Source organism: Mustelus asterias, chromosome 8 (assembly GCF_964213995.1).
Source record: "Mustelus asterias chromosome 8, sMusAst1.hap1.1, whole genome shotgun sequence".
Taxonomy (NCBI): domain Eukaryota; kingdom Metazoa; phylum Chordata; class Chondrichthyes; order Carcharhiniformes; family Triakidae; genus Mustelus; species Mustelus asterias.
In genome coordinates, this window is record NC_135808.1 from 7,866,105 (window position 1) to 7,890,432 (window position 24,328).

At 49.0% G+C, this 24,328-nt stretch overlaps 1 protein-coding gene across 1 annotated transcript in view; it reads right to left on the bottom strand.

The window, feature by feature from the left end:
• LOC144497642 (polypeptide N-acetylgalactosaminyltransferase 3-like) overlaps positions 1 to 24,328 on the bottom strand; it is a 30,051-nt gene that overhangs the window by 3,346 nt on the left and 2,377 nt on the right. The window contains exons 2-9 of the mRNA XM_078219084.1: positions 18,148 to 18,320; positions 13,233 to 13,382; positions 10,871 to 11,105; positions 9,360 to 9,477; positions 6,903 to 7,103; positions 6,057 to 6,178; positions 3,726 to 3,837; positions 2,411 to 2,563 (exon numbers count right to left, since the gene is read on the bottom strand). Coding sequence (XP_078075210.1) covers positions 2,411 to 2,563; positions 3,726 to 3,837; positions 6,057 to 6,178; positions 6,903 to 7,103; positions 9,360 to 9,477; positions 10,871 to 11,105; positions 13,233 to 13,382; positions 18,148 to 18,320 — 1,264 coding nt within the window. The remainder of the gene's footprint in view (positions 1 to 2,410; positions 2,564 to 3,725; positions 3,838 to 6,056; positions 6,179 to 6,902; positions 7,104 to 9,359; positions 9,478 to 10,870; positions 11,106 to 13,232; positions 13,383 to 18,147; positions 18,321 to 24,328) is intronic.

Here is a 24,328-nt window from a genome sequence, read left to right on the forward strand (position 1 = left end):
TTGGCTAATCCCGAAACAATGAAATCCCGCCCGAGATCAATGTGTCCGCCCTTCACCCGTTCCGATTCCTGTGGCGAGTGGGGCGGGAAAACTGCCCCCCTAACCACGACCCCCCCCCCCCCCCGCCCCCCTGCCCGCCCGCACCCCCCCACCACCTCCCACCGACTCTGAAATTCTATCGACCCCAAGATTTGGAAATTTCAAATGACACGCCAATCTTTTCAGCGGACAGAGTTCAAGATTTCCACTGGATCTTAAGTAAATAAATTGCTTCCTGGCATCACCCATAGAAACCATAGAATCCCTACAGTACAGAAAGAGGCCATTCGGTCCATCGAGTCTGCACCGACCACAATCCCACCCAGGGCCTTCTCCCAAATCCCTACATATTTACCCAACTAATCCCTCTAACCTATACATCTCAGGACACTAAGGGCAATTTTTAGCATGGCCAATCAACCTAACCCGCACATCTTTGGACTGGTCTGGCCATCTTAGTAAAGGCCTTTTGTTCTTTCCCTCTGCAAAGGGAAGAGTTTTGCTCCTTAAATTATCTTCCACACCTCAATTAGGTTACTCCTTAATTCTCTCACATTCAAGAGACATCCAAAAATCAGCCCATGCAATTTGCCCACATAATTTAACCGGCTAATCCAGGCTGTTATTATTACGGCACTGTGTTCGCTCCATGGCCAATGTATATTCTTCCTGAGGTGGGTGCCCAGAGCTAAATGTAGTGAAATCAGATGGGGGTCATAGAGCTTTACAGCACAGAAAGAGGCCCTTCAGCCCATCATGTCTGCGTCAGCCATCAAACACCTAGCTACTCTAATCCCATTTTAAGGGGCGTCTTGACAAATACATGAATAGGATGGGAATAGAGGGATATGGTCCCTGGAAAGGTAGGGGAGTTTTAGTTCAGACAGGCAGCATGGTCAGTGCAGGCTTGGAGGGCCGAAGGGCCTGTTCCTGTGCTGTAATTTTCTTTGTTCTTTGTTCGATGTACCCTGCTAATCCCCCTGACAGCAAGGGACAATTTAGCATGGCCAATCCACCTAACCTGCACATCTTGGGGCACTAAGAGGCAATCCACCTAACCCACACATCTTTGGACTATGGGAGGAAACTGGAGCACCCGGAGGAAATCCATGCAGACACGGGGAGAACGTGCAAACTCCACACAGACGGTGACCCAAGGCTGGAAGTGAACCTGTGTTCCTGGTACTGTGAGGCAGCAGTGCTAACCACTGTGCCACCATTCATAGGATGTGGGTGTTGCTGGCTGGGCCAGCATTTGTGGCCCAGCCCTAACTGCCCTGAGCACTTGCTGATCCATTTCAGAGGTTCAGAGGGCAGGTTAAGAGTCAACTGCATTGCTGTGGGTCGGGAGTAATCTGTAACAATGGCTGGTATTGGCGAACCAGATGGCTTTTTTGGACAATCACCAATGCTTTCCTGGTCATCTCCAGACATTCCATTCCATACTTTCTACTGAATTCAAATTTCACCATCTGCTGTGGTGGGAAGTGAACCTGCATGCCAGAACATTATCCTGGGTCTCTGGATTACTAGTCCAGCAACAACACCACCACGCAATCACCTCCGAGAGATTCCAATCCTCTAATAGACTGGCATTAATTTCATGCACTTCTGATGTAACAATCTGACTCAGGTCCATAGGACGGAGGGATAGCATCCCACCCACTGTCTTAACGAGGCTCCAAGGGGGGGGAAGCACAGTGTCTGACCCACCCAGTCCCAGAGGGGGAAAGGACAGTGTCTGACCCACTGTCCCACCCAGTCCCAGTGAGAGAAAGGACAGTGTGTGACCCACTGTCCCACCCAGTCCCAGAGGGGGAAAGGACAGCGTCTGACCCACTGCCCCACCCAGTCCCAGAGGGGGAAAGGACAGTGTGTGACCCACTGCCCCACCCAGTACCAGAGGGGGGAAAGGACAGCGTCTGACCCATTGCCCCACCCAGTCCCAGAGGGGGAAAGGACAGTGTGTGACCCACTGCCCCACCCAGTACCAGAGGGGGGAAAGGACAGCGTCTGACCCACTGTCCCACCCAGTCCCAGAGGGGGAAAGGACAGTGTGTGACCCACTGTCCCACCCAGTCCCAGAGGGGGAAAGGACAGCGTCTGACCCACTGTCCCACCCAGTCCCAGAGGGGGAAAGGACAGTGTCTGACCCACTGTCCCACCCAGTCCCAGAGGGTGGTGTTGTGTGCAGTTGTTGGGGAATGCTCTACCAAATCAGGAAGCAGATTCCCAGGCAGTTTGTGGAACGGGATGCCACCCAGATTGGAAAAGTGTCCCCCCCGCCCCCATTCCCCACCCTCCCCTTGACATCCGTCAGCTGTAGAATTGCGACTGCTGCCCTAGGGGGTGGGAGAAAACTTGCACTCACCTGACTGATTTGAAATCTCTGAGCTGCCATCGCGTTGGCAACCCATCCAGAGGTGGCACATTTCACCAGCAGCACCCTGACAATCGCAACCTGAAGGCACAGCCGGTGGGAGGAGCTGGTGAGGATCTCCCCACGGGACGTGTACTCGAAATACTGCGGGGGGGGGGATTGAGAACATGAACAGGGTGAGAATCCATTCCAAGTACTGTCATCGAAGAAAGTAGGACCTGAATTAGCACACGCTCTTCCCTAGAGTCCCCAGTGTTCACAGCCAGCCAAGTATTTGTTGAAGTTGCAATCATAGAATCCCTACAGTGGAGAAGGAGGCCATTCGGCCCATCGAGTCTGCACTGACTCTCTGACAAGAGTGTCTTACCCAGGCTCTCTCTCCCGCCCTATCCTCATAACCCCACGCATTTAGCATGGTCAATCCGCCTAACCCGCACATCTTTGGACTGTGGGAGGAAACCGGAGCACCCGGAGGAAACCCACGCCGACACGGGGAGAACGTGCAAACTCCACACAGACAGTCGTCCAAGGCCAGAATCGAACCCGGGTCCCTGGCGCTGTGAGGCAGCAGTGCCAACCATTGTGCCACCATGCCACCCTGAATTGGTTCAGCCAGGAGGAGTCCATTTGGCCCAGCGTGTCTGTCCCGGCTCTCCAAACGAGCATCATGAATTCGTAGAATCGCTAGAATCCCTACAGTGCAGTAGGAAGCCATTCGGCCCATTGAGTCTGCACCAGCCCTTCGAAAGAGCACACTACCTAGGCTGCCCTGCTCTATCCCCGTAACCCCACACATTGATCATGGCCAATCAACTTAGCCTGCACACCTTGGGACACTGAGGGAGAATTTAGCATGGCCAATCCACCTAACCTGCACGTCTTTCGGACTGTGTGAGGAAACCCACACAGACACGGGGAGAACGTGCAAACTCCACACAGACCGGAATTGAACCTAGATCCCTGGCGCTGTGAGGCAGCTGTGCTAACCACTGTGCCACCGTGCCACCAGTCGCTGGAATGGGTCTCCAGCCGCGTGACCCAGAGGTGAGAAGTGAGTCGCGGCTGGCAGTTGCCGTGAATGCGGTCAATGCAGAGTGAAGAGCCGGATCAGGAAATTCCTTCTCCGCATGGTTCAGGAACAGCGATGCCAGCTACTGACTGCCCCACGGCCAACCACGTCGCCTGGCAACTTTCAAAGCTTCGTTCACTGTTATTTCCCACATGGGCTACTAACACCACCCCCCCCCCCCCGCACGCCCGTTTACCTGGTGTTCCTGGAGACCCCCCCCCCCGCACGCCCGTTTACCTGGTGTTCCTGGAGACTGTGGCAGGAGTACATTAATACGGAGTTTCCAGCCAGTCCAATGGTCAAACAGAGCTGGGTCCCTCTGTTCATCAGCTGTAACGGTAACACATGTCTTACAAGTGGCTTCAGGAGAGAGGCACTGGTGTAAAATCACGATGCAGATCACCAACAACCTGTCCTGGGCCCCCCATGCCGACACTATAGTTAAGAAAGCCCACCAACGCCTCTACTTTCTCAGAAGGCGAAGGAAATTTGGCATGTCAGTGAAGATTCTCACCAATGTTTACAGATGCACCACAGAAAGCATTCTTTCTGGTTGTATCACAGCTTGGTATGGCTCCTGCTCTGCCCAAGATCGCAAGGAACTACAAAAGGTTGTGAACGAAGCCCAGTCCATCACAAAAACCAGCCTCCCATCCATTGACTCTGTCTACACTTCCCGCTGCCTCAGAAAAGCAGCCAGCATAATTAAGGACCCCACGCACCCCGGACATTCTCTCTTCCACCTTCTTCCTTCGGGAAAAAGATGCAAAAGTCTGAGGTCACGTCCCAACCGACTCAAGAACAGCTTCTTCCCTGCTGCTGTCAGACTTTTGAATGGACCTTTCAACAGCACTAAGTTGATCTTTCTCTACATCCTAGCTATGACTGTAACACTACATTCTGCATTCTCTTGTTTCCTTCTCTATGAACAGTATGTTTTGTCAGTATAGTGCGCAAGAAACAATACTTTTCACTGTATGTTAATACATGTGACAAGAGTCAATCCAATCAAATCAAATCAGATTTGCAGTTGGCTTGTGTTGGGAGTTGTGCCGAATCCCTGGGCCATTCCTGTGACCTCCAGACCTGACTTGCCAAGGCTGGGGGTGGGGGGGGAGAGAGAGAGACGGGACTCAGTCTCGAACCTGGACGTTCACCAACAAAAGGCCCTGAGGGAGCCTTGAATCATAGGAACTGTGGTGAACCATTGTTGGTTCCCACCAGGTAGTGCTGAGCCAGGGTCTGGCCAGTACTATGAGTCTGTATATATGTTACTGTTGGGGTTAGGGTTGGGCTGTTCTACATGTTACTGTTGGGGTTAGGGTTGGGCTGTTCTACATGTTACTGTTGGGGTTAGGGTTGGGCTGTTCTACCTGTAATATAGTTCTTATGGTACATCCCAGTCGGGCTCCGCCTCCTGGGAGAGGTATAAAGGTCACTGCTCTGTTTGGGACCCTTTAGTCTGGGATCGTGTATTATATATGGTAGCTCTATTGTTGTAGTCAATAAAAGCCTTTATTTCCTCGAGTACCTCTAGCCTCGTGAGTTATATCGCACATCAGGAACATAGGAATTAGGAGCAGAAGTAGCCCTTTGAGCCCGCTCTGCCATTCAATCAGATCATGACTGACCTCTCCCTGGTCTCAGTCCACCTCCCCACCTGTTCCCCATATCCTCTTCTCCCTCTTTTTATTGGAAGCCATTCTTGTAAATCATAGAATCCCTACAGTGCAGAAGGAGGCCATTCGGCCCATCGAGTCTGCACTGACCACAATCCCACCCAGGCCCCATTCCCATAACCCCACATATTTACCCTGCATATTACCCCTGACACAAGTTTCATTTTTGCATGGCCATTCAACCTAACCCGCACATTTTTGGAGTGTGGGAGGAAACCGGAGCACTCGGAGGAAACCCACGCAGACACGGGGAAAATGTGCAGACTCCACACAGACAGTGACCCGAGGCCGGAATTGAACCCGGGTCCCAGGTCCTGTGAGGCAGCAGTGCTAACCACTGTGCCGCCCCTCTTCTGTACTCCCTCCAATGCGTTCACATCCTTCCTATAGTGTGGCAAGTAGCTAGTCTCAACACTAATGACCATGGAACTGATTCACTGATGTCCTTCAGGGGGAAATCTTCCGTCCTTACCAGGTCTGGCCTACATGTGACTCCAGACTCACAAAATTGCTCTAAACTGCCCTCCGGTACAGTTGTGCAAACACCTCAGTTCAGGGGCAATTAGGGATGGGCAACAAATACTGGCCTTGCCAGAGGCGCCCACATCCCATTGGAGAATAACAAAAAGAAACCTCACCACCTCTCTCTCTCTTCCATAAAGATGTTCCCTGAAGCCTCCTGTTTTGATCTGTTCAAATGTTCCCTCAGTGTGGAATTTTGTCTTGTTCGTGCTCTTGTTTTGTTGGCTGAAAGGGGCTACACAAATGCGACTTGTTGTTGTTTTGCGCCCACACTGTGACTCCCCCGCAAGTGAGGCTTCAGGAGTTCCCTGCACTCTGAAGCCATCAATCCCATGTGGAAAAGCCCAGCCAACTCACCTGCGGGTACGCTGTCAGGCCGATGTCCGGCACAAAGATCTCTGGGTAGATATTGTTGAGGTACCAGGAGAAATTCTTACACTGCAGCCTCTCTCTAATCTTCTTCCTCTCAGAAATGTCACCGAACAAACCCTGAAAAGAGGAAAGGGAGGCCACAGATTACCCCACTGGCTCCTTCAGTATTCCCGCCTCTCCTCAAGAAGCCGGCAACCGTCCTCCGGTGCGTTCCACAAAAATTCCTGCATCATCCCCTTAATTATTCTTGTGAAACTTTTCACTCACCCTCTCTAACGCCTTCCCACCTTTCTTGAAGTGCTGTGTCCAGAAATGTTTCAAGTTTTATTTATTTGTGTCACAAGTCGGCTTTCATTAACACTGCAATGAAGTTACTGTGAAAATCCCCTAGTCGCCACACTCGGGCGCCTGTTCGGGTACACTGAGGGAGAATTCAGCATGGCCAATGCACCTAACCAGCACGTCTTTCAGACTGTGGGAGGCAACCGGAGCACCCGGAGGAAACCCATGCAGACACGGGGAGAATGTACAGACCCCGCATAGACAGTGACCCCAAGCTGGGAATCGAACCCGGGTCCCTGGTGCTGTGAGGCAGCAGTGCTAACCACTGTGCCGCCCTAGATCCCATGGACGCCATGCTCCAGCTGAGGTCCCAAGCAGCGTTTTATACTTGCTGTTGAACTCTGTGCCCTATCATAAAGCTCAGGATCAAGTACGTTTTATTAACCACTCTCGAAATTACTCTAGAAATGGTCCTGAGTGCTTTATTTGCATCAGCTACACTCAGCCCATTGCTGAGGCAAGTGCCCACAATATCCCAGATATTCCAGGCCAGAGTCACCTTCAGCGCGATCTTCGCTGCCTTCTGGGTCCGATGGTAAAAGATACTCTTGTACTCGTCCATCCAAACCTCGGCCAGTCGCACCAGGTTGCGGTACACCACCTGCACTCCATCCGGGAAGGTGTATGGGGTATCGCTGCGAAACACGTGCCCCACGACCGAGCAGGGCACGATCTCCAGCTGCCCGCCGCACTGCCAGACCTGCGAGCGATAGCATTCAGTTAGTGGCGGTACAGCGGGGAGGCGTGTGAGGGGGAAATTGGGAGGTGGCGGCCTCGTGGTATTATCACTAGACTATCAATTCAGAAACTCAGTTAATGTTCTGGGGACCCGGGTTCGAATCCCGCCACGGCAGAATTTGAATTCAATAAAAAATATCTGGGATTAAGAATCTACTGATGACCATGAAACCATTGTCGATTGTTGGGAAAACCCATCTGGTTCACTAATGTCCTTTAGGGAAGGAAATCTGCCGTCCTTACCCGGTCTGGCCTGGATGTGACTCCAGAGCCACAGCAATGTGGTTGACTCTCAACTACCTTCCAAGAGCAACTAGGGATGGGCAATAAATGCTGGCCCAGCCAGCGACGTTGAATATTAATATTTAAAAAAGCCCATGATATATTTTTTTAAAATAACCTTTACAAACTCTGGGCGGAATTTTCCCGTCTCGCCCTCCACGGGAATCATAGCGGGCGGGACAAGACCATGCAAAGGTCCGTTGATCGCGGGTGGGACTTTCCGGTCTTGGGGCGAACGTGGTCAGAAAGTCCCGCCTTGTGACTTTCTCCCGTGTCCCCAATTCAGACCCGGGCATTTATTCAGTGCTTTTCATGACTCCACATGGTGTAGTAACTGCAGTGTGGAGCCAACTCTCCAGAAACTGCCCCTTGTGTGGCGGAGCGTCTCCGACTCACACTCACAGAATCATAGAAACCCTACAGCACAGAAAGAGGCCATTCGGCCCATCGAGTCTGCACCGCCAACAATCCCACCCAGGCCCTACTGCCATATCCCTACATATTTACCCACTAATCCCTCTAACCTACGCATCTCAGGACACTAAGGGCAATTTTAGCATGGCCAATCAACCTAACCCGCACATCTTTGGACTGTGGGAGGAAACCGGAGCACCCGGAGGAAACCCACGCAGACACGAGGAGAATGTGTAAACTCCACACAGACAGTGACCCAAGCCGGGAATCGAACCCAGGTCCCTGGAGCTGTGAAGCAGCAGTGCTAGCCATTGTGCTACCGTGCCGCCCACACTCGGTGACTCTGACCTGAAGAGACAGTGCCGGTTTGCTCGGGATAGTCTCCATTAACTTGATCTTTGCTTTGATTTGATTTGATTTGACTTATTATTGTCACATGTATTAATAGACAGTGAAAAGTATTGTTTCTTGCATGCTATACAAAACATACCGTTCATGGAGAAGGAAAGGAGAGGGTGCAGAATGTAGTGTTACAGTTCATAGCTAGGGTGGAGAGAAAGATCAACTTAGTGTGAGGTAGGTCCATTCTAATGTCTGATGGCCTCAGGGAAGAAGCTGTTCTTGAGTCGGTTGTACGTGGCCTCAGACTTTTGTATCTTTTACCTAACAGGGGAAGGTGGAAGAGAGAGTGTCTGGGGTGCATGGGGTCCTTAATTATGCTGGCTGCTTTTCTGAGGCAGTGCGAAGTGTAGACGGAGTCAATGGATGGGAAGCTGATCTTCCACTCACTCTACTCCAGACTCACAATCTGCTCTGCCATGCCTTAGTCCAGACTATTTAAAAGGAATTTTTTTTCTACACAAACTTGACAAAAATTTTAATTGCCCCGAACTCTCATAGAATTCTCATAGAATTCCTACAGTGCAGAAGAGGCCATTTGGCCCATCGAGTCTGCACCGATTCTATCTAACCCAGGTTCTCTCACCCCATCCTCGTAATCCCACACATTTACCATGGCTAATCCATCTAAACTACACATCTTTGGACACTAAGGGGCAATTTATCATGGCTAATCCACCTAACCTGCACATCTTTGGAGTGTGGGTGGAAAGCGGAGCACCCGGAGGAATTGCAGACATGAGGAGAATGTGCAGACTCTGCACAGACAAGGCTGGAATGGAATCCTGGGCCCCGGCGCTTTGAGGCAGCAGTGCTAACCACTGTGCCGCCATGCCACCCGAGAGGGTGAGGGGAAACCAGAGATGCCAGAATCGAAGGAAGTGCAGAGATCTCGGAGGTTGTAGGACTGGAGGAGGTTGACAAATACAGGGAGGGGTGGGGGGATTTGAAAACAATGGACGAGACTGGGAGCCGATGCAGTTCAGCTAGCACAGGCTCCTTCTAATTACCTGCTCACAACAGCCGGGGAACAGTTCAATAAGACTCTGCAGTCTCAGCTATACAGACTTTGCAAGGTGACTCAACAGGTTCATTTAGTTTTATTTACAGAAACTCCCGTTACCCGAAAAGACAGCTCCAAGTTCTCTCCGCCCCATATCTGCATCAAGGCATCGTAGGTGCCAATATGTTCAAAGTAGGCCTTGGAGACAGCAAAAAGTCCGCCCGAGATTACTGGTGTCCTGCAAGGAAAAAAAGCATTAAAACCTTGTGTAAGCTGATCGATGAACGTCAATTCTTGACAAATCATTTTCTTCTAAACGTTACGACACAAGTAGGGCGGCACGATAGTTAGCACTGTTGCCTCACACTGCCAGGGACCCGGGTTCATTTCTAGCCTTGGGTCACTGTCTGTGTGGAGTCAAAATCATAGAATCCTACAGTGCAGAAAGAGGCCATTCGGCCCATCGAGTCTGCACCAACCACAATCCCACCCAGGCCCTATTCACAAATCCCTACATATTCACTCATTAACCCCTCTAACCTATGCATCCTGGTACACTAAGGGGCAACTTAGCATGGCCAATCAACCTAGCCCGCACATCTTTGGACTGTGGAAGGAAACTGGAGCACCCGGCGGAAACCCATGCAGACACAGGGAGAATGTGCAAACTCCACACAGTGACCCGAGCCGGGATTCGAACCCAGGTCCCTGGAGCTGTGAAGCAGCAGTGCTAACCACTGTGCTACCGTGCCGCCTGAGTCTGCACATTCTCCCCGTGTCTGCTTGGGTTTCCCCTGGATGCTCCGGTTTCCCCTCACAAAAAGGACGTGCAGGTTAGGTTGATTGGCCATGATAAATTGCCCAGACAGACGGCAGATTTCCTTCCCTAAAGGAAGGAATGATGTGGAGATGCCAGCATTAGACTGGGCAATCAGTTCTGGCTTGAGACAATTCATACCTCTTTAACCTGTGATTATCCCTCTCCACTCACACTGTCTGTACCTGTAAAGACTTGATTACCTGTAAAGACTCGCATTCCAACCATTATCTTGTAATTGAGTCTGTGTCTATATATGCCCTGTTTGTGAACCCAACTCTCAACTCACCTGAGGAAGGAGCAGTGCTCCGAAAGCTCGTGATTCCAAATAAACCTGTTGGACTTTAACCTGGTGTTGTGAGACTTCTTAAAGGACATTAGTGAACCTGATGGGTTTTTCCAACAATCCACAATGGTTTCATGGTCATCAGTAGATTCTTAATTCCAGATTTTATTTTATTGAATTCAAATTCCACCATCTGCTGTGGCGGGATTTGAACCCGGGTCCCCCAGGACATTAGCTGAGTTTCTGGATTAATAGTCTAGATAATACCATTAGGCTGTCGCCTTTCCTTAAAGGAGGCATTTAAGAATTAGGACAGCCTGTACTGGAATTGAACCGACACTGTTGGCATTTCTACTGTGTTCGTAAACAGCTGTGCAGCCACCTGAGCTAAAGCAATCCCCAGCGGTGCAGCAGCCTAGGATATGTTCTCAAGTGCATGCCCTGGAGGCTGGGTCAAACCTAAATCAGGGATGAAAGAAGCAGATTGCAGGAGGGTGGGAACAGGTTATAAACTCCACCATCGCTGACCTGAAAGGGAAACTTTCATCCTTCCTGGCGTCATTCTCGTAGGCGGGTAACGCGTCCCAGTTGAAGGACAGTGACCAGTCGAAGGTGCCCCGAGAGTGGTTGCGGTCGTACGGAGAGGGTTTCTGCACCTCGAAGGTGTGCAGGTTGATGGGTTTGATCTGCGGACTCACTACCACGTGTTCCAGCTGCACGATTCTGGCCAGCAGCGGCTCCAGCCAGCCGGCAAAGCATTCACCTGGAGGAAGGCACAGTCAGTACGTCTGGTACACAGCAGTGGGCTTGGGCTGGTGGGGGGTGGGAGGGGGTAGGGGGGACAGTGTCTCACACCTCCGCCCCCCCCCCCCCCCCCCCCCCTCCCCGGCCAGTGCCTCATCCTCCAGTACCTCACACCCAGTACCATACAGCTCCCACGATTATGCCCTGTGGTATCTCACCTATCCCAGTTTCTAGGTATCTCACACTCCAGCACCTCACTGCTCACAATAACTTATCCCTCCCAATAACTCACTCCGTCCAGTAAGTCACTCCCCCCACCACCTCAACCTGCCCCCACCTTACCCTCCGATTCCTTCCCCATCCCAGTACCTCACCCTCTGATACCCCACCTCTCCCAGTAACCCCCTCCCAGTAACTCACCCCTTCCAGTACCTCAGCCTCAATTCCTTGCCCTTCCCATTACTTTGCAGCACCTGTACCTTGCCCTCCTGGTAATTCACCCTCCCAATACCTCACCCTCCAAGTACCTGGGTGTAAAATGTATGGGATATAGGGCTGGGTGGATAATGTATGGGATATAGGACTGGGTGGATAATGTATAGAATATAGGGCTGGGTGGATAATGTATGGAATATAGGGCTGGGTGGATAATGTATGGGATATAGGACTGGGTGGATAATGTATGGAATATAGGGCTGGGTGGATAATGTATGGGATATAGGACTGGGTGGATAATGTATGGAATATAGGGCTGGGTGGATAATGAATGGAATATAGGGCTGGGTGGATAATGTATGGGATATAGGGCTAGGTGGATAATGTATGGGATATAGGGCTGGGTGGATAATGTATGGGATATAGGGCTGGGTGGATAATGTATGGGATATAGGGCTAGGTGGATAATGTATGGGATATAGGGCTGGGTGGATAATGTATGGGATATAGGGCTGGGTGGATAATGTATGGAATATAGGGCTAGGTGGATAATGTATGGGATATAGGGCTGGGTGGATAATGTATGGGATATAGGGCTGGGTGGATAATGTATGGGATATAGGGCTGGGTGGATAATGTATGGGATATAGGACTGGGTGGATAATGTATGGAATATAGGGCTGGGTGGATAATGTATGGGATATAGGGCTGGGTGGATAATGTATCAGAGAATTATAGAATTTATCAGCACAGTAGAAGGCCATTCGGCCTATTGTGTCTGCATCGGCTCCTGAAAGTGTCCCAATTCTCCAGCCTTATCTCCGCAGCCTCTAAATTCATCACATTAAAATATGTATCCAGCTCTGTTTGGAAACATCCTGTGGAATCCACTTCCACCACTCTCCCAGGCTGCACTTTCCAAATCCCAACAAATCTCTGAGTAAATAAGTTTCTCCCCTTCTCACTCCCTTGCTGAACATCTTGAAATTGTGACCGCCTACTCACTGACATACCAACTTGTGGAAACAGAATATCCTTCCTTACCCTGTCAAAATTGTTCAGAATTTTGAACACCTCCACACTGACTATAGATAAGAAAGCCCACCAACGTCTTGACTTTCTCAGAAGACTAAGGAAATTCAACATGTTCGCTACGACTCTCACCAATTTTTGCATACGCACCATAGAAAGCTTTCTTTCTGGCTGTATCACAGCTTGGTACCTGTTCTGTCCAAGACCGCAAGGAACTACAAAGGATCGCGAACGTAGCCCAATCCATCACGCAAACCAGCCTCCCATCCATTGACTCTGTCTACACTTCCCGTTGCCTCGGAAAAGCAGCCAGCATAATCAAAGGCCCCACGCACCCCGGACATGTTCTCTTCCACCTTCTTCCATCGGGAAAAAGATACAAAAGTCTCAGGTCATGACTGAAGAACAGCTTCTTCCCTGCTGCCGTCAGACTTTTGAATGGACCTACCTTGTATTAAGCTGATCTTTCTCTACATCCTAGCTATGACTGTAAGACTATATTCTCTACTCTCTCCTTTCCTTCTCCTCTATGTACTCTATGAATGGTATGTTTTGCCTGTATAGCGTGCAAGGAACAATACTTTTCACTGTATACTAATACATATGACAATAATAAATCGAATCAACTCAAAATCTAAATGCAGGCAAATGGAGGGACAGCACAAACACCTCTACTTACAGTGCGAGTCGAGGAAGGCCAGGACCTCTCCCGTTGCCACGGAGCTGCCTAGCAACCTGGCAGAAACCAATCCTTTCCTCTCTCGCTGTCTGACCACCTTCACCATGGGGAGATTCTTGATGTAGCTGTCCAGACGCTGCTTCAAGTGGGCTGCAAGTAAGAAGATCAAGCTCATCAACTCTGGTGGGACATACTTCCTGAGGTTCCAAGATGTGCATTCGACCACCCGCGTCTCCACATTCCCGCCGCTGCTCGTGGTGCATCATCGTCGAGAACCACCTTTCCTTTCCTGTCAACCAGAGAGCAACCAGGCTCTTTGTCAACCGATTGGGTGGGACAACATTCAAGGGCATTCAGCCTCCGATCTCCGTGTGAGTGTTCTCCAAGGCGGCCTTCAAGACACATGACAACGCAGAATTGCCGAGCAGATACTGATAGCCAAGTTCTGCATGCATGAGGAAGGCCTCAACTGGGATCCTGGGTTCATGTCACACTACGTGTCACCCCCACCATTTGGCCTGGGCTTGCAAAATCTCACTACTGTCCTAGCTTGAGATAATTCACACCTCTTTAACCTGTGTTTAGCCCTCTCTCCATGCATTACTGTATCTGTAAAGACTCGATTACCTGCAAAGCCTCGCATTCCAACCATTCTCCACATTCCAATCTGTAATTATCTTGCAGTTGTGTCTTTGCCTCTATATGCCGTGTTTGTGAACTAACCTCCACTCACCTGATGAAGGGGCAGCGCTCCGAAAGCTCGTGATTCCAAATAAACCTGGTGGACTTTAACCTGGTGTTGTGAGACGTCTTACTGTGCCCACCCCAGTCCAACGCCAGCATAGACACTTCATGATCATAATAAATGGTGGAGCAGGCTTGAAGGGCCGAATGGCCTACTCCTGCTTCTATTTTCTATGTTTTGCAGCTAATTAAATACTTCTGAGTTGCAGCCGCTGTTGCGATATAGGAAATATGGCGGCTAATTTGTGCACAGCAAGCTCCCACAACACAGCAATGAGATAATGACCGGATCCTCTGTTTTTCAGTAACGGTGGCTGAGGGGTAAATACCGGGTCAGACACCGGGGAGAATAAAATCTCCATCAAGAAGGAGAGGCCACGCCATCTTTTACATCCCCTTCAGAGACAGACACGGTCTCAGGTTAACACCTCAGAGTAAGGGTGGCACTTGTGAGAATGCAGTGCTCCCTCAGTACTGCACTGAGAAGTGAACTCACTTTATTGCAGCCCAGGGTTATCTGAGTCAGGTGTGAGGGTGCTTCCACAGAGCCACTGCTTTCCCAGCCAACATTGGATAGTCGTCAGCCCCGGGGATTTTGACCTATTTTGTTCTCATCCCTTTATTAACCCAAATGGCATGATTGTAATCTCCATCCTCATGTCTAGCATTCATCTGAAGGAATTCACAGCGCCTATCAGAGGATCGAGACGGCAACCTGTTCTCCCTTATCCAATATACTGCAGGAAAGGAACCATCTTAGGATGATAGAATCATACAGCGCAGAAGAGGCCCTTCAGCCCATCGAGTCTGCACCGACCCATTAGAAACACCTGAACTCCCACCTAATCCCATCTGCTAGTACTTGGCCCATAACGTTATGATGTGCCAAGCGCTCACTTTTTAAAGGATGTGAGGCAACCCACCTCTGCCACCCTCCCAGGCAGCGCATTCCAGACCCTCACCACCCTCTGGGTAAAAATGTTTTTCCTCACATTTCCCCTCCCCGCCAAACCTCCTGCCCCTCACCTTGAACCCATGTCCCCTCGTGACGATCCTTCAACTAAGGGGAACAGCTGCTCCTTATCCACTCTGCCCATGTCCCTCATAATCTTGTTCACCTCGATCAGGTCGCCCCCTCAGTCTTCTCTACTCCAACGAAAACAACTCAGGCCTATCCAACCTCTCTTCATAACTTAAATGCTCCATCCCAGGCAGCATCCTGGTGAATCTCCTCTGCACCCCCTCCAGTACAATCACATCCTTCCGATAATGTGGTGACCAGAACTGCACACAGTACTCCAGCTGTGACCTCACCAAAGTTCTACACAACGCCAACATGACTTCCCTGCTTTTGTAATCTATGCCTTGATTGATAAAGACAAGTGTCTCATATGCCTTTTTCACCACCCTACTAACATACTCTTCCACTTTCAGAGTTCTGTGGACAAACACGCCAAGGTCCCTTTGTTCCACAGAACTTTCTTCTGTCATGCTGTTTATTGAATACTTCCTTGTCAAATTACTCCTTCCAAAGTGTATCACCTCACACTTTGCAGGGTTAAATTCCATCTGCCACTTATCTGCCCATTTGACCATTCCGTCTATACCTTCTTGTAGCCCAAGAAACTCTGCCTCACCGTTAACCACCCGTCCAATGTTTGTGTCAACCGCAAATTTACTAATCCTACCCCCACATAGTCATCAATATCATTTATATAAATGACAAATAATCAGAGACCCAACACAGATCCCTGTGGTATGCCACTGGATACTGGCTTCCAGTCACTAAAGCAGCCTTCTATCATCACCCTCTGTCTCCTACAACTGAGCCAATTTTGAATCCACTTGATTAAGTTACCCTGTATCCAATGTGAATTTACCTTCTTTACAAGCCTCCCATGTGGGACCTTGTCAAAGGCTTTGCTGAAATCCATATAACCTACATCGACTGCACTACCCTCGTCCACACACCTGGTCACCTCCTCAAAAAATGCAATCAAATTTGTTAGGCATGACCTCCCTCTGACGAAGCCATGCTGACGATCCCTGATCAAGCTTTGCCTCTCCAAGTGGAGATAGATGCTCTTCTTCAGAAGTTTCTCTAATAGTTTCCCTATCACTGACATGAGACTCACTGGTCTGTAGTTCCCTGGTTTATGTCTACAACTCTTCTTAAATAGCCACATTAGTTATTCTCCAGTCATCTGGCACCTCCCCCATACCCAGAGAGGAATTGAAAATTTGGGTCAGAGCCCCTGTAATCTCCTCCCTTGCCTCCCACAAGAAAGTATTCAAGGAATGACACTATGGGGCTCTGTGGAACAAAGGGTCCCTGGACCTGGAGCCACTTCTAAGGCTGCCAACAGCTCCAATACCTTGTCCTTCCCTATGTCAATTTGCACAAGAACCTCACAGTCCCTCACCCTGAATTCTAAACCATCGTCCTCATTCTCTTGGGTGAAGCCTGATGTGAAGTATTCATTCAACACTCTACCAATGTCCTCTGGCTCCACCCACAGATCCCCCTTGGTCCCTAATCGGTCCTACTCTTTCTCTGGTTATCCTCTTCCCATTGATATACTTATAGAAGATTTTGGGATTTTCCCTACTTTTACCAGTCAGAGCTTTCTCATATCCTCTCTTTCCATTCCAAATTGCTTTCTTAAGCTCCACCCTGCATTTTCTATACCTCACTAATGCCTCCACTGATTTGCTCTCCTTGTACTTTTTAAAAGCTTTTTCCTTCTGATTGTATCCTGAATGTCTCTGGTTCTCTGGACTCGTTATTCCTACCTATCCCCCCAGAGGGAACATGCAGGGCCTGCACCCTCCCCATTTGCCAACTTTCTCAGAAGACTAAGGAAATTTGGCATGTCAGCTACGATTCTCACCAACTTTTACAGATGCACCATAAAAGCATTCTTTCTGGTTGTATCACAGCTTGGTATGGCTCCTGCTCTGTCCAAGACCGCAATGAACTACAAAAGGTTGTGAATATAGCCCAATCCATCACGCAAACCAGCCTCCCATCCATTGACTCTGTCTGCACTTCCCGCTGCCTCGGCAAAGCAGCCAACATAATTAATGACCCCACACACCCCGGACATTCTCTCTTCCACCTTCTTCCTATGGGAAAAAGATACAAAAGTCTGAGGTCACGTCCCAAGAACAGCTTCTTCCCTGCTGCTGTCAGGCTTTTGAATGGACTTACCTTGCATTAAGCGGGACTTGATGGATTGAGTTATAAAGAGAGGCTGGATAGACTGGGACTGTTTTCTCTGGAACGTAGGAGGCTGAGGGGTGATCTTATAGAGGTCTATAAAATAATGAGGGGCACAGATCAGCTAGATAGTCAATATCTTTTCCCAAAGATAGGGGAGTCTAAAACTAGAGGGCATAGGTTTAAGGTGAGAGAGGAGAGATACAAAAGTGTCCAGAGGGGCAATTTTTTCACACAGGGTGGTGAGTGTCTGGAACAAGCTGCCAGAGGTAGTAGTAGAGGCGGGTACAATTTTGTCTTTTAAAAAGCATTTAGATAGTTACATGGCTACGATGGGTATAGAGGGATATGGGCCAAATGCGGGCAATTGGGATTAGCTTAGGGGTTTTTAAAAAAATGGGCGGCATGGACAAGTTGGGCCGAAGGGTCTGTTTCCATGCTGTAAACCTCTATGACTCTAAGTTGGTCTTTCTCTACACCCTAGCTATGACTGTAACACTACATTCTGCACTCTCTCATTTCCTTCTCTATGAATGGTATGTTTTGACTGTATAGAGCGCAAGAAAAAATACTTTTCACTGTATGTGACAATAATAAATCAAATCCTTTTTGAATGTCTCCCCCCGCCAACCCCTACACCACCCCCACTGCTCTTCTGTAGATTTTCCCATCAGTAGCTGTTCCCAGTCTACCTTGGCCAGATCCTGCCGACATGCCATTCACTTTCTTTATTATCTGCTGTACCTGCATGCTAGTTTTCTGTGACTCATGAACTGGGACACCCAGATCCCTCTGCCCCGGAGCACCCCGAAGACTCTCACCATTTAGATAACGGATGGTTGACTCTTAAATGCCCTCAGGGATGGGCAATAAATGTTGGCCCAGCCGGCGACACCCACATCCTGTAAAAACAAATGAACAAATAAAATAAAATACCCTTAGAAACCTGACCTTCGGTGCTGGCGTCGTCCACGAGGATGATCTCTCTCAGAACTAGGGTGGGGACCGTGTAGAGAACACTGTGCACAGTTCGCAGCAGAGTAGACCAGGCCTCATTGTGGAATGCGATGATCACACTGGCAGGCGGCAGGGGAGGACAATGCTGGAATCGTTGACTGACACACCTGAGTGAGGCGGGGGGTAAAGAAACAGAACAGAGGGGGGTGGTCAAGGAAACGGTGAGCGAGTCTCTCATCTCTCTTTCTCTGTCAGTACCTTCTCTCAATCTCATATCGACACCTCCCAGGCCCTTTCACCTTTGAACTTTCCTCTCAGGTTTCTTTCCCAGCTCTGAAAACGAGCGTTTTCTTTTGCATCTCGGGCCTTCGGGCCCCTTCATCGAGATTTCTCAATTATATTGGTAAATGTTGGTGTTCAGGAAGACCTGGCCGTCCTTGTACATGAATCACAGAAAGGAAACGTGCAGAGAGCAAGCCATTATGAAGAGAGAAAACGCTGGAAAACCTCAGCAGGTCTGGCAGCATCTGTAAGGAGAGAAAAGAGCTGACGTTTCGAGTCCAGATGACCCTTTGTGAGCTTTGACAAAGGATCATCTGGACTCGAAATGTTGGCTCTATTTTCTCTCCTTACAGATGCTGCCAGACCTGCTGAGATTTTCCAGCATTTTCTCTTTTGGTTTCAGATTCCAGCATCCACAGTAATTTGCTTTTAAGCCATTATGAAGACTTTTTAATGCAATTGGATTGGCATACAAGAGGAAGAATGTTTTGCTACAATTGTATGGGGCTTTGCTGAGTATAGCTGGAGTACTGTGCACTATGGAAGGTGCCTCACCTAACCTTGCCTTAGATGGGGCGCAACAAAGATTCAATAGAATGATTCATGGGCTTTCCTGCGATATCGTCTCTGGCGTTTAGGAGCAGGAATGTATATTGAATGTGTAGAGAAAGGGTGTATATTGGTGAGCAGCCTCACAATGCCAGGGATCCAGGTTCAATTCCGGCCTCGGATATCTGTCCGTGTGGAGTTTGCACGTTCTCCCCATGTCTGCGTGGGTTTCCTCTGGGTACTCCGGTTTCCTCCCACAGCCCAAAGAGGTGCAGGTGAGGTGGATTGGCCCTGCTGAATTGCCCCTTAGTGTTCAAAGACACTAGTTTAGGTGTTAGGTGGGTTAGCCATGGTAAATGCATGGTGGGTTTGGGTGGAGGGAGGGGAGGCAGAGGGCAGGGAGCGGGGGGGGGGGGCGGAGAGCGCTGGGTGAGGTGGTCTTTCAGAGAGTTGGTGCATGCTTGATTCGCTGAATAGTCTCCCTCAGCATTGTAGGGATTCTATGAGATAGAGAAGTGGGGAGGTGTAGGAAGGGGGCTGATTCCAGAGCCCGGAGGTTAGGTAACTGGAGGCACACAGTCACCAATGATGGAATGATGAAAACTGGGTAGCTCAAGAGGCTGGAATTGGAGGAGTGCAGATATCTTTGGAGGGTTGTGGGGTTAGGGGGAGATTTCAGAGATGGGGAGGGTTGGGATGGGGTGGGGTGAGGTCCTGGAAGTATAGGAATGATTTACTGAATTGTACAGGATGTTGGTGAGGCCACACTGGAGTGTCGTGTGCAGTTTTGATGTCCTTATCTGAGGAAGGATGTCCTTGCTGCAGAGGGAGTACAGCGAAGGTTTACCAGGAGAATTTGGCAGATGAAGTTTAATGTGAATAAGTGTGAGGTTATCCATTTTGGTCCGAAAACATAAAAGGGCAAATTATTATTTAAATGGGAAGCAGATTGAAAGTGTGCCAGTGCAGAGGGATCTGGGTGTCCTTGTGCATGAATCGCAGTACGTTGGTATGCAGGTACAGCATATAATAAGAAAGGCAAATGAAATCTTGGCATTTATTACAAAAGGTCTAGATTTGAAAAGTAAAGTGTTGGTACAATTGTATAAGACGTTGGTGAGACCACATCTGGAGCATTTTGATCTTACGTGAGGAAGGATGTGGAGGCAGTTCAGAGGAGGTTCACCAGGTTGATTCCAGGGATGAGGGGCTATCGTATGAGGAGCGGTTGAATTACTTGGGCTTGTACTCGCTGAGGTACAGAAGAATGAGGGGGTCTGATTGAGGTATGTAGAATGTAGAAAGGGAATTGATAAGGCTTTAAGTTTATTTATTAGTGTCACAAGTAGGCTTAAATTAACACTGCAATGACGTTACTGTGAAAATCCCCTAGTCGCCACACTCCGGCACCTGTTCCTGGACACTGAGGGAGAATTTAGCATGGCCAATGCACCTAACCAGCACGTCTTTTGGACTGTGGGAGGAAAGCAGAACTCACAGAGGAAACCCGGAGGTGCAGAGTAAATACGTAGGGTTACGGGGATAGGGCCTGGGTGGGATTGTTGTCAATCATAGAAATTATAAAAACCCTACAGTGCAGAAGGAGGCCATTCGGCCCATCGAGTCTGCACCGACCACAATCCCACCCAGGTCCTACCTCCACATATTTTACCCGCTAATCCCTCTAACCTACGCATCTCAGGACTCTAAGGGGCAATTTTTAACCTGGCCAATCAACCAAACCCGCACATCTTTGGACTGTGGGAGGAAACCGGAGCACCTGGAGGAAACCCACGCAGACACGAGGAGAATGTGCAAACTCCACACAGACTGTGACCCAAGCCGGGAATCCAACCCAGGTCCCTGGAAGTATAGGAATGATCCCTGGAGCTGTGAAGCAGCAGTGCTAACCACTGTGCTACCGTGCCGCCTAAGAAACCGAGAATCCCAGCAGTGCAGAGAGACCATTCAGCCCATCTAGTCTGTACCAACACCGAAAGACCATCCCCTCCAAGCCCCTCCCTGCATCCTATTCCCATAATCCTGAGCACCTAGTATGGCCAAACCACCTAACCAGCACGTCTTTCAGACTGTGGGAGGAAACCGGAGCACCCGGAGAAAACCCACGCAGACACGGGGAGAATGTGCAGACTCCACACAGACAGTGACCCAAGCGGGAATCGAACCCGGGTCCCTGGCTCTGTGAGGCAGCAGTGCTAGCCACTGTGCCACCGTGCGACCAATGTAGGCTCAATGGGCCAAATGGCCTCCTTCTGCCCTGTAGGGATTCTATAATTTTATGAATATAAAGTTTTGATATGTTGGAGTTAACTACTGTGTTGAAACTTCCTAAAGTCACCATTTAAAAAAAAAATTAAACCTGAAGAAATATCATAGAATCATAGAAACACTACAGTATAGAAGGAGGCCATTCGGCCCATCGAGTCTGCACCGACAATAATCCCACCCCAGGCCCTATCCCCACAACCCCACACATTTACCCCACTAATCCCTCTAACCTACACATCCCGGGGCACTAAGGGGCAATTTAGCGTGGCCAATGCACCTAACCCGCACATCTTTGGACTGTTGGGAGGAAACAAGAGCACCCGGAGGAAACCCACGCAGATACGGGGAGAACGTGTAAACTCCACATAGACAGTGACCCAAGCTGGGAATCGAACCCAGGCCCCTGGAGCTGTGAGGCAGCAGAGCTAATCACTGTACCATCATGGACTTCTAAATAGTGGCAAATATGTACTTGTGTCCCTGCCTTCAGCTGACCCAAAGAACATTAAACTAAGTTAAAGTTTATTTATTAGTCACAAGTAGGCTTACATTAACACTGCAGTGAAGTTACTGTGAAAATCCCCTTGTCGCTACACTCCGGCACCTGTTCAGGTACACAGGAGAATTTAGCATGGCCAACGCACCTAACCAGCACGTCTTTCGGACTGTGGGAGGAAACTGGAGCACCCGGAGCAGACATGGGGAGAACGTGCAAACTCCGCACAGATAGTGACCCGAGCAGGGAAACGAACCCGGGTCCCTGGCGAAATGATCCACTTTTAATGATACTTCACACGTTAAACTTCCTGATGGGGTACTCTACTGTGGCTGGTTTCATAATATTCAATGGGGTGAAAATGGTTTCCTGTGGCTTGCAAAGTTAAGAGAATATAAAGGGTTGTTAAAAGTACTTTGACTGCTGAAACTCTCTTGGGGAGGGTGACAAGAGATGCCGTTTGTCTAACATTTTCACTAAGTTTCTCTCCAAGGGACGTACTGAAGATAGAACACCCAGATAATTGTTCATTGTGAGGTAATGCACACTCTATGGAAAAAAGATAAGCGAAGTAAGATGATGGCTTGACGCTGGCAACATGAAACAAAGGCTGGAGGGAAAGGACGTTTCTAAAATTAAATGCAAGTAGTCGACTGTTTTACAAAAAGAAATGCATGTACGAAGAAATTGTTATGGATCTTTGAGAAAATGGAGGCTGACGATTTTGATTTGGTTTGAAATTTTGGTTTTATATATACATACAAATTTTTATTGAGAAGGGAATCTGTTACTTTGATGTTAATTGTAGGTGAGTGATGGTGCAGACTTACTGGAGCCCCCAACAATGTTGACATTGACTTAAACTGTGATTGCCAGGTTTGGAGGTGCTTGCTCGTGATCTGTAGCTGTGTAAATAAATGCTTATGAGTGTTTAAATATTGGCTCCAGTTATGTCCTACACCAACTGGCTTTCTGAAACATAACATGTCTGGGTGACCACCCCTTGCTTTTTATTTTAAATAGTACCCATCGGGTCGAGAATTCAGGCCTCTGCCCCCCCCCCCCCCCCCTATTGGCCACCAAGGACCTAAACTCTGGAATTCCTTCCCTAAACCTCTCACTTCCCTTTTAAGATGCTCCTTAAAACCCATCCCTTTGATCAAGCTTACGACATCATATGTGGCACAGTTGTGATGATACTGTGCCTTTAAGGAATGTATTTTAATCATGTCTCTCTGCAGGGCTTTTTTCAAGCAAGCCTTAGCCTTTTATTGGTGCTATTTTGTCTGCAGTCGGTGTCCTCTAATTGTTACTGAAGCAATATAATGGACATTATGTTTATTTAATCTGAACTAATGCAGTGTGTGACGCTGGTGTACCTTTAAGGAATGTAGTTTTTAAAATCATGTTATTTTTATTTTATTCATTCAAAGGACATGGGCGTCACTGGCATGCCAGCATTTATTGCCCATCCCTAGTTCCCTTGAGAAGTGGTGGTGAGCTGCCTTCTTGAATCGCTGCAGTCCACGTGCTGTGGGTTGACCCACAATGCCGTTATGGAGGGAATTCCAGGATTGTGACCAAGCGACTGCGAAGGAATGGTGATGTATTTCCAAGTCAGGACAGTGAGTGGAGGGGAACTTGCAGGTGGTGGTGTTCCCATGTATCTGCTGCCCTTGTCCTTCTAGTGGGTGCTGTCTAAGGATCTTTGGTGAATTGCTGCAGTGCATCTTGTAGATAGTACACACTGCTGCTACTGAGCGTCGGTGTGGAGGGAGTGGATGTTTGTGGATCTGGTGCCAATCAAGCGGGGCTGCTTTGTCCTGGATGGTGTCGAGCTTCTCGAGTGTTGTTGGAGCTGCACCCATCCAGGCAAGTGGGGAGTATTCCATTACACTCCTGACTTGTGCCTTGTAGATGGTGGACAGGCTTTGGGGAGTCAGGAGGTGAGTCACCCACCGCACTATTCCGAGCCTCTGACCAACTCTTGTAGCCACTGTCTTTCTCTGCAGTTGATAGCAGGCCTTTTGGTTTCATTGTTGCCAAGCTGTCTGGTTAGAAGTCCTATTATTGCTGCTTCAGTGGTTTAAATGGGGTTTTGTTTACTTTTACTCTGGACCTCAGGTTCTTCCTGACATTTGATTTATGACCCTGCGTTATTAGTGGGAAGACTGGGTGGCAGGTCCTGTGTTTTGGACAGTCATTTTTCTTCATGGTGAATTCAAGGTTTCACTTTCAGCTTGGCTGCTCGCTGCTGTTTTAGGAGGCGATAGCGGAGTGTCATTATCGCTGGGCTATTAATCCAGAAACTCAGCGAATGTTCTGGGGACCCAGGTTCGAATCCCGCCATGGCAGATGGTGGAATTTGCATTCAATAATCTGGAATTAAGAATCTACTGATGACCATGAAAATCATTGTCGGTTGTCGGAAAAACCCACCTGATTCACTGATGTCCTTTAGGGAAGGAAATCTGCCGTCCTTACCTGGAAGCAACGTTTCTTGCCTTCCTGGAGTGAAAATTCTGCTGTTGGTGGTTTTGCTAGCTAGTACCTAGAGTC